Source organism: Hermetia illucens, chromosome 2, assembly GCF_905115235.1.
Source record: "Hermetia illucens chromosome 2, iHerIll2.2.curated.20191125, whole genome shotgun sequence".
In the NCBI taxonomy this organism is placed as follows: domain Eukaryota; kingdom Metazoa; phylum Arthropoda; class Insecta; order Diptera; family Stratiomyidae; genus Hermetia; species Hermetia illucens.
Window position 1 is genome coordinate 112,400,787 of NC_051850.1, and position 9,518 is coordinate 112,410,304.

The following is a 9,518-nucleotide window of genomic DNA, read 5'->3' on the forward strand; positions in this document are numbered from 1 at the left end:
AAACATTGATCAGCTGTTCAACCAGCAGACGTCAAGACGATTGACAATTGGCATCAAAACAAACTGTTGGAGCTAAGTTGGTTGTTCTGCGTATGCCTGTCGCAAATAAGCGTGCAATTTCGAGCGCTTTGAATAGATTCACAAAATGAAATTGGTAAGACAATGAGATTCATATTAGGAGTAAAAATTCAAATGCTTTTATTCACCAGTATTGTCTGAGCGGAGATCCTGCCAAGCCATGCTACGTGATCAGCTTCAAAGAGCTCCTCATCATGCTGGACTGTGGCCTTACTGCACAAAGTGTTCTGAACTTCCTGCCCTTGCCTTTGGTACAAAGTTCGAAATTAGCGAATTTCGTGAATTGGATACCGAGCCGAGATCATGACCCGCAAATGGACGGCGAACTAAAGGAGTGCTGTGGAAGGATTTTTATTGACTCTGCGCCTGAATTTTGCCCGCCTGTGGACAAAGTCATTGATTTCAGTGAAATTGATGTCATTTTGATATCAAATTATCTGAACATGCTCGCGTTGCCATATATTACTGAAGGAACAGGCTTCAACGGGACAGTTTACGCTACGGAGCCGACGTTGCAAATCGGTCGTTTTTTCTTGGAAGAATTGGTGGAATATATTGAAGCTGCCCCGAAGGCAAATCTTGCCAGCCAATGGAAGGACATGACCCACTTGCTGCCCCCTCCACTATGTGATTTGTTCAAACCGAAAAGCTGGCGTCATATATTTTCAGCAGCAGATGTACAAAACAGTTTGGCCAGAGTTAAAATCGCTGGATACGATGAGAAATTGGTAAGATTAGATTAAGATTATCGACCTGACAATTTTTATCAGCAAAAATTGAAACCATAGACACACAAGTGCAAGTGAGAATAATGGTTTTTGTCACCCAAATAAGAAGAAGTGATAAGATCTGCATGCACTCAAATTGGGTTATCAATTGAGCTATGAGTTGATTGAGACGATAAAGTCTGCTCGAATAAATATATAGCCCAGTGTTTGCACAAAGAACCGGTGTCCCAACGGGTTATAATCATGGGAGGCAGTGACTATCAACGTCGACTCCATACCAGTTTATTTTCAGTAACAACCTCCATATAGGTTCCCATCCTAAAAACATTTCGCCCTTTCTGAGTTGTTGAATTTAGCCTTCCGTACGTTATCTGGTAAAGTTACATTATTGTAAGCATGCCTTTGCCTTTGTAGGTACTCACATACAACGCAAATTGCACGCCACTCCTTGGACAAGAATGGTTTAGAGTGCTTGATTACTAAGGCTATTTGGTTTAAATCATATACTTCCATACTCCGACTTCATCGATTCACATTGTAAAAGTGTGATCAAATCTTTGAAACAAAAAATGGATATATTCGTACATGAAGAGAACCTTCAACTTAAATTAGGGATAAAAGCAAATTACGTCAGCATCACAGCTCTCCTGGGTTATGTACTTGAAATGGCAGGGGTAATTCAAACTGTCGATAGAGGTTACCTTTTCCGAATGGAGGTATTCGGCAATGTTTTGATTATATATCTGACGTAAATGGAATGCTTCTTCAAATAAATTTTGCAAAGCATACTTGTATTCCTGACTATTACTTTCATGTCATCAGCATTAAGCGGCCCCGCTTCTGATCGGCATAAAAGCTGATAAGAAAGGGATGCCGAAGCAAAACGAAAATCTAAGAAGCTTCCCCTCAACCCGATCAAAATCGAATATCTTGGCTATATGGTTGAATTATTTATTGCATGTCTTGATTTGGGCTCTTTATAGATAACTAAACCTAACAAACTTCGAACAAATTAGTCTATCGTCATTCTCATTGAAATGTCTGGAGAGAGTGGTTAAGCACCAGATCGCAAGAAAGCGCTAAAGTTGTATACGCTGAGTGAAAACCAACATACGTGGTTGTTAAAGAGAGGCCTCCATGAACCTTGGACAACGGAGTGTACAGATTGCAAGTCCACGGATGTAGTGGCACATTCAGGACAGTCAGGAGGCACATCCAAAGCCAGGTCTAGTTTGGCCATCTGTAACTATGATTTGATAGTGTGAATGGTATCACATACGTACAGCTTCTCCCTTGTGGTGTGTTTCCATCTCTTTCCTGGAAGCTATTTTGGATTAGTCGCGTTAAGTAACCATGTGAATGCATCAACTGTAGAACAGCTTCTCATGAGGCAAGTTTTACTCATGTACTGGTTTCTTATTTATAAAAATTATTGTACATAAGGCCTCGGAGATTCAATTCGTTTCCAAGCAATTTCCTATAACATTCCTGTTTGGTCTCCCATATAATGCGGTTAAAGTTACATATTCCAATACTTTGTTTGCTCCAGTATCAATCGTTGTTGTTTGGTAATATCTTCGCAGGTAATCTCGATGTTTCAATCTCTTGGTTTTCCCTGTAGTTTTGTTTTCTACTAGCGGGCAAACGGTAGTGTCATATGCCTCAATATGCGGCCACTTATAAGATTACGGTGATCTGCACTGACTTATAGAGAGTCGGCATATTCTACAATTCGAATTACAGAAGTTGCAGAGAGCAGGAAGAAACCTTCAAGCACTTCCTTCGCGATTACCCAGCTCTAATTAGAGCCAGACTGCGGAAACTAGGTAAACAGTTCTTTGGGGAGCTCAAAGAGATCTCCAGTTGTAGGGTTGGGCAGCTCTTATCCTTCATGAACACTACGGGCTGCCTCTGAAGATCTGAGCCGGCTAGACTCTGTTCCCTTGCTGCTTCGACAATAGTGCATCATTGCACATCGTTGGCCTGATTAAAAGAAAAACCAAAAAACTATGCTGCTTTTACATATTTAGAAAAAATAGTCCAGTCATTAAAGCTGAAAATCGGGTGCGACCTCCGAATACTTCAGACTAATTAGGGTAGAAGTAAAGGGTGGCATAAGAAAGAAAAGTTGCATAGCGGCGATGTACGCCTCCGGAGTGGAAATTTATTAAGCAGAAGCAAAGCACAATAAATAACAAAAAGAATAAATATTTTTTTTATAGGTGCAGTGAGTTATAGCTCGTCAAACGTAAATTCCTAAGACAAAACCAATTACTTTTTGGGAAAATTGATCTAAAACTCTTTTAAAGCGCTTTAAAGGACCCTTCAAATGAGGTATGATAGACGTCAGTGGGATGAATAATAGCGGAGCTATGATCAAACAAATGTAATTACAACATTTTTTTATATGAAAATCAATAAAAACAAAACGTGGTTCTCTCATATAAATTGAAACTGAACCTAAATTCCGAAAATTTCGAAAATACCATTTTTTTAAATATCTTAAAAAATAAAAAAGATAGTGAAAAAATAAGTACAAAAATGTAGCATTTTTCTTACTAAAATACTAAGTCAGCAGTTTTTTACTATCATATTTATTTTTTGAGATATTTAAAAAAATTTTTTTTTTTGGAAAAATAAAATTTGTTTTTGGTAAATGACATTTTTTCCAAAACTACGCACTTCATATATTTCAAATTTTCAGAATTTATTGCGAGGGGTTAAATACAGTAGATTCCCAAGGAATTCCGCTTACTTTCAATTTATATGAGAAAACCACGATTTGTTTTGATTAATTTTTTATCAAAGATTCATGTATAATAATTATATTATTTTGATCATAGTTCCGTTATTATCCCACTGACCTCTGTCATACCTCATTTGAAAAGTCTTTTCAAGCGCTTTAAAAGAGTTGTTTGAATTATTAACTATTATTATTAAGCTATAACTCAGTCCATATTGCACCCTATCAAAAAGTAAAAAGATTCATTCTTTTTGTTACTTAATATGCTTTATTTCTGCCTTATATCATTTATACATGAAATGCTTAGTTTTCGAGTTATTTGCAAAAAAAAACGTCGCAAAACTGTTTTAATAAAAAAAAACGACATATTTAAACATAAATATCTCGGAAACTGCTACTTGTACGAACAATTTTCACTAAACATTTTTTGCTCATTTTTAGTCGAATTCTGCAATAATTTCGGAAACAAATGTCCACCCCGGAGGGGGTGCCACATACATATATATAATTTCCCGTATTCAGTATACTAAACTTTATATGTAGAAAATTCGGCAAAAGTATATCAACCTTGTAAGGTAGTGAATTAGCCCTAATTGTTTCACTTGAAAGTGGTCACGTTTTGAACGTTGTTCGCCAGCTGGTTATACCATTTCATAACCCATCCGTTGAATTCATCAACAATTATTTAAGGTCATTAATTTCTAATATTCAGCACCAAACTGCTCGACATCTCGTGTTGCATTATTGTTGCACTAGGAGTAGCGTAACAGATATAGGTAAGAACACCTGTACACTTGGTTTTCGCCGTTACAGATTCCTCTTCCAAGAGAAACATTTTCTTGAAAGCTTGTTTCGTATATGATGTTGGTTGAGGCATTTATCAACCAAATAGAGCTGTCATAATTGCGATATCGTTCTCAAATTACCGCCACGTAATTATTAATAATAATTGTTGGCGTAACAATCCATATTGGATCAGCGCCTTGAAGTGTATTAGAGCACTTCATTCAAGGCCGAAACGGTACACTACAGTATACTGTAGGAGGCAATGTGGTTAGCATTGCGCTCGCCCGAGATTATTACCCTGATTTGACTCAGGTACTCATTCACAGCTGAGTCGACTGGTATCCGATGTCAAATCACGATACAATTCCCACTGCCACCAGTGAGATTTGAACCGCGAACTGCCGTACTTATTATCATACATACATAATTGATGGTTGCTGATGCAAACTGGCCGGGTTGCAAGTATTTAAAACGTGCTAGTGGTAGTCCTAGTTTAAGCGTCGATTCTACTGAAAATCTGATAATAAAAATCTGCGTACTTCTACAGGCCTTCTTTATGCCTTCTATAATGTTTTGCAGAAGCACGCTAAGGCCTAACTGGTTATCAAATAAGCGAGGCCATTATCCCACGAGATGATGATCCCACTACCACTCTCCTCTGGCCTTAGCCATAGTGAATGATCCACCTTGAAGCGTTGTCATCCCGACATCACTTTGCCTCTATGATGAGGAATGTTCTGACGTTAAGACGTACGCTGTGGGTGTTATTGATCTTCGCCCAAGGAGTATGAGGATTAATTCATGTCCACATTCCTGCCCCTTTAGGATAAACCGAATGTTTGTTTAGCTTTTTTATTCACTTCGCTCTCCCAAGCGTATCGTTTTCACATCGTAATAGTGAAGATAATCTAAAGGAAGCATATTAACAACAAAACAAAAAATCCTGCGCTTCGCACAAAAATGAGGAATAGGCAACACGCACATTATATATGTCATAACCATATATTATTGTCCTTATATTATTCTTTACTAATTCTTGATTTTTAACAATAATTGAAGATAATAAATGTATATTAAAAACTATAATTTTATTAAAAAAGTCAAGCGATGACGGCTTTACGGTTTCTTACCAGGGCAGAGGCAAATCGTCAGACGCTGCCTCACCTCTGCCCTGGGAGCAGCGTGACCGTAGCGGCTCGCAGATCCCAGGGCAGAGGTGACGCCGTCATCGCTTCACTTTTTTGAAAAGCTTGGGTGCAAGCCCTAAGCGAGGGGTCCATGGACCAGGAAAGAGGGAGTAAGTTGCTCCCCATTTGGTCCGGTCCAGCATTAAGTTGATGCGGACTTACGACCTCATCATTCTCAAAACGAATATAATTTTATTGTTTCAGGATATTTTTGGAGCTCTTCAAGTGACGCCCGTGAGTTCCGGATTTTGTCTAGGTTCAAGCAATTGGGTGCTAAGTACAGGCCATGAAAAAATTGCATATGTTAGCGGCTCATCGACGCTAACTACACATCCGCGACCAATTAACCAGTCAGCCCTTAAACATGCAGACGTTGTAATTATGGCAGGGCTCACACAAGCACCGCATGTTAATCCAGATACAATGCTTGGTGAACTCTGTATGAATGTTGGTAAGCTTTCCTAGAGTTTTTCAATCCCAATTATAAACTTTGCTAACAGTTTCCATAATTCCTTTAGCTGTAACTCTCAGAAATGGTGGATCGGTTCTGATACCTTGCTACCCATCAGGGGTTGTTTATGATCTTTTTGAATGCTTATCCAAAAACTTAGATAACGCCGGGTTATCTCTAATTCCGATGTTCTTCATTTCACCGGTAGCAGATAGTTCACTTGCCTATTCAAATATTCTGGCAGAGTGGTTGAGCTCAGGAAAGCAAAATAAAGTTTATATACCAGACGATCCATTCCCGCATGCATATTTGGTGAAAAATGCAAGGTTGAAACATTATAAGCGAATTTATTCGGAAGGATTCAGTACAGATTTTCGACAGGTAACTATTTTTTCTTTGATTTCTCGTAAAACCAATATGTTTTATGGATAAGAAATAACATCTTTTAACTCGTTATTTTAAGAATAAAAATCTTGCGAAATAATCTAAAACTAATTTACATACGCACTTTTGCTAATCGACATAAAAGGGAGAATTAATTTCGCTTGAAAATTATTTTGTAATATTTAATTTTCATATTCTATCCAAAGAGCTGCAGATATTTTTTCGAAAGCTCAGGTTGAATAGTGGTGAAAATGGTACTGACTCTGACGTAGAATTTTTTTTCATCAAAGTACGCTCTGGGAATGTTGGGTAGGTCTGTAGAGATTATAAATAAAACCTTAATATCAGACTTTAGATAAAGAGTTGTTGACCAAGACTAATATGGAAAAAACATGAAATCTGCCCCAGTACGTATATTTAAAGGAAAGTCAAACGAGAGCAAATTAGGGTTCTAATCCTTAGTATGAATTTGGATCAAATGCAGAGTAGTGGCATCGGGACATCGGAAAAAAATATAACTGCTTGGTCAAGATTGGAAAAATTGCTTTAAATAGGTAAAGCAGCTCGTTCCATATACCGCTTCATTGAAAAATTTGCAATCCCATCATTTTTTTATTAGTTGAATTAAGGACGCATTTTTTTCCATTTCCAATTCTTCTGCACTGACGTGAGGACCGTACGGATGATACACAACAGAGCACGGAATTTTTATTATCGCTGCTTTCTAGATATTTCCAAAAAGCTTTTAGTGTCATTCACAAAGGCAGTCTGTAATGCTGTGCACAGGAGAAACAAAAGGGGGGAAAACGTAAATGGGAAATTTTCCACACAAGATGGACACAAAACCTTTATACTCGGAGCGTCTAGCTTCCGGTATTCTGACCTGTTTTTTAATAAGTGCCACGCAATCAGACAACGAAAAATAAGTTCCGCTAAAAATATCGAAGCTGTACCAGTTTGCATTGAGCGTACGTTTTTCTCCCTTTCGAATCACTCTCTCTCTCTCTCTCAAACCATGATAACAGATCTGGTGGGTTCCCTCTGTTCGTGAAAATGACATGGGTGGCTACTGGTTTCAACAAGATGGCGTGACATGTCACACAGCTCGACACACCAGTGCGGCCGATATCGCAAAATAGCGATTTTGATTAACCACCCACATCATCCGATGTCTCCAGAATTTTATTTGTGGGGTCATTTGAAATCCGATGTAACAGGCAAACAAATCTAGTTCGATTGAAAGTCGACATACGGTGTGAATTCGTTGCCTTGTCAGCCGAAACCATAATGAACGTGGTGGAAAACGCCGAAGAAAGACACATTTGTCCCTCAATTCCAAAGGTTGCGTTCACCTTCATAAAGCAGCTGAAAGAAATCTCCCTGAATTAAAATAAATAATTATTCAAATTAATAACAAATTATTCCACTTTAAATTGCTAACTCTCTATGAATTAACTAAGAACATAATCTGATGCATTGGATAACCCTCTAAAACATTCAGTGGACTTAATTTGCTTAGTTCAATATTTTTCAGAAATCCAAAATCGAAGTATCGTATTGACCTTTAACCCATATTTCTACTTCCTAGCCATGTGTGGTATTCTGTGGACATCCAAGTCTACGATTTGGGGATGCAGTTCACTTCATAGAACTGTGGGGAAATAACCCACAACATACTATAATTTTCACTGGTAAAATATACAACAATTTTGATTGATTTTTTGATTTCTAAATGAGGTCTTATTACAGAACCCGACTTTCCGTATCTCCAAGCACTTGCTCCTTTTCAACCACTAGCGATGAAAGCTATTTATTGCCCAATTGAAACATCTTTAAATTTCCAACAAGCAAATAAATTGATAAAGGAACTAAAACCGAATGTGCTTGTGATACCTGAGAGCTATACACAGCCACCTTCAATGGCACCACACAAGGCTGATTTGGTCATTGATCAGATGCAGGTAAGAGAAAATTTGAATCTTCGATACGGCTCATGAACAATAAAATAAAAAAACACGTAAAGGATTTATTTGGACACCTATTTGCTAGTTGCTATTAATGCAATGCAATTAATAATATTTAACTATACAATTTGTGATGGGCAACCGCTACAACACATTTCTTGAAAGACGCGTTAATTTTTTTATTCCTGATTACAGGACAGACAAGTGATCACCTTCAAAAATGGCGAAGTTATAAAACTTCCATTGAAGCGAAAACGGAATCGTGTCTACCTGAGTTCTGAATTGGCGCAGTCATTGGTTCCAAAAGAGATATCTCCTGGCACAACGTTGTCGACGGTCACGGGCTTGCTGCAAGTCAAAGATAACTTACATGATATTCAGGTATTCGACGAGTCCACAAGCGATTCGAAAGCTAACGTTCCATCTTGTGAGCATGTGCTCAAGAAGACCAAATACGAATGGGGTACGCTTGATGTTGATATGTTTATGAAGCTGCTGGTTCAGGACGGTATAACAAACTTAAAAACAAAACAAGGAAGCGATGGATCGCTTTCCATTTATATACCCAATGAAAAAACTACGATTCGTATTGATGATAAGAACACACATATCAGTTGCGGAGGGAAACAAAGTTTACGACTAAAATTGCGAGACTTTCTAATGAAATGCATTCAGACATTTTAGATGGAAATATATAATTTTTCAGATATACAAAGACTACTTTTTACAAATTGGAGTTCGCACATTTGTTGACTTTGACTTTGACTCGAAGCTAAATTTGGATATTAATGACATACGATGCAATTTTTAGAATTTATTGCTGCAAGCGAACCTTCTGTAATGCCAATAAATGTATCATCCCATCCATTCAAAGAATACGTCATATTGAATTGATTTCGACATTGGGGTCGAAACTAGGCTAATAATTGTTGGAAGGACTTTGTGAGCGTCCCTAGGGTGTTGAACCAGAAACTTGCGGTATGCTCTAATCACATTCGTAGGCATCAAAAAAGCTTTCAGCAAAGGACAGACAACCCCTTGTTCTTCCGGAACCCACGGGGACTCTATAAAAAAGTCAGGTCGTGAAGATAACCCCGATCTGGATCATGTAGAAGATCTCTGGAGAAGGGTTTGAAGCGAACCCAGCCATTGCAATTTAGAAGCAGTATGGCTGCCACACTTTATGCGTAGGGTATT

At 38.0% G+C, this 9,518-nt stretch overlaps 1 protein-coding gene across 1 annotated transcript; it reads left to right on the forward strand.

Annotated features, from left to right (window-relative positions):
- Positions 1 to 4: 4 nt before the first annotated feature.
- Positions 5 to 9,032, forward strand: LOC119648864 (integrator complex subunit 9). The gene is made up of 7 exons (XM_038050748.1): positions 5 to 154; positions 210 to 806; positions 5,727 to 5,973; positions 6,041 to 6,354; positions 7,946 to 8,048; positions 8,107 to 8,318; positions 8,517 to 9,032. Exons 1-7 carry the CDS (start codon positions 146 to 148, stop codon positions 9,003 to 9,005), a joined length of 1,971 nt encoding a protein of 656 aa, XP_037906676.1. The 5' UTR covers positions 5 to 145; the 3' UTR covers positions 9,006 to 9,032.
- The last annotated feature ends 486 nt before the right edge of the window (positions 9,033 to 9,518 follow it).

What these genes read in the sequence shown, in the direction of transcription:
- LOC119648864 (XM_038050748.1), top strand. An exon ending in TCAGTACAGATTTTCGACAG is followed by an intron (nt 6,355 to 7,945) that starts GTAACTATTTTT and finishes TCTACTTCCTAG; the next exon opens with CCATGTGTGGTATTCTGTGG. An exon ending in TGGTCATTGATCAGATGCAG is followed by an intron (nt 8,319 to 8,516) that starts GTAAGAGAAAAT and finishes TCCTGATTACAG; the next exon opens with GACAGACAAGTGATCACCTT.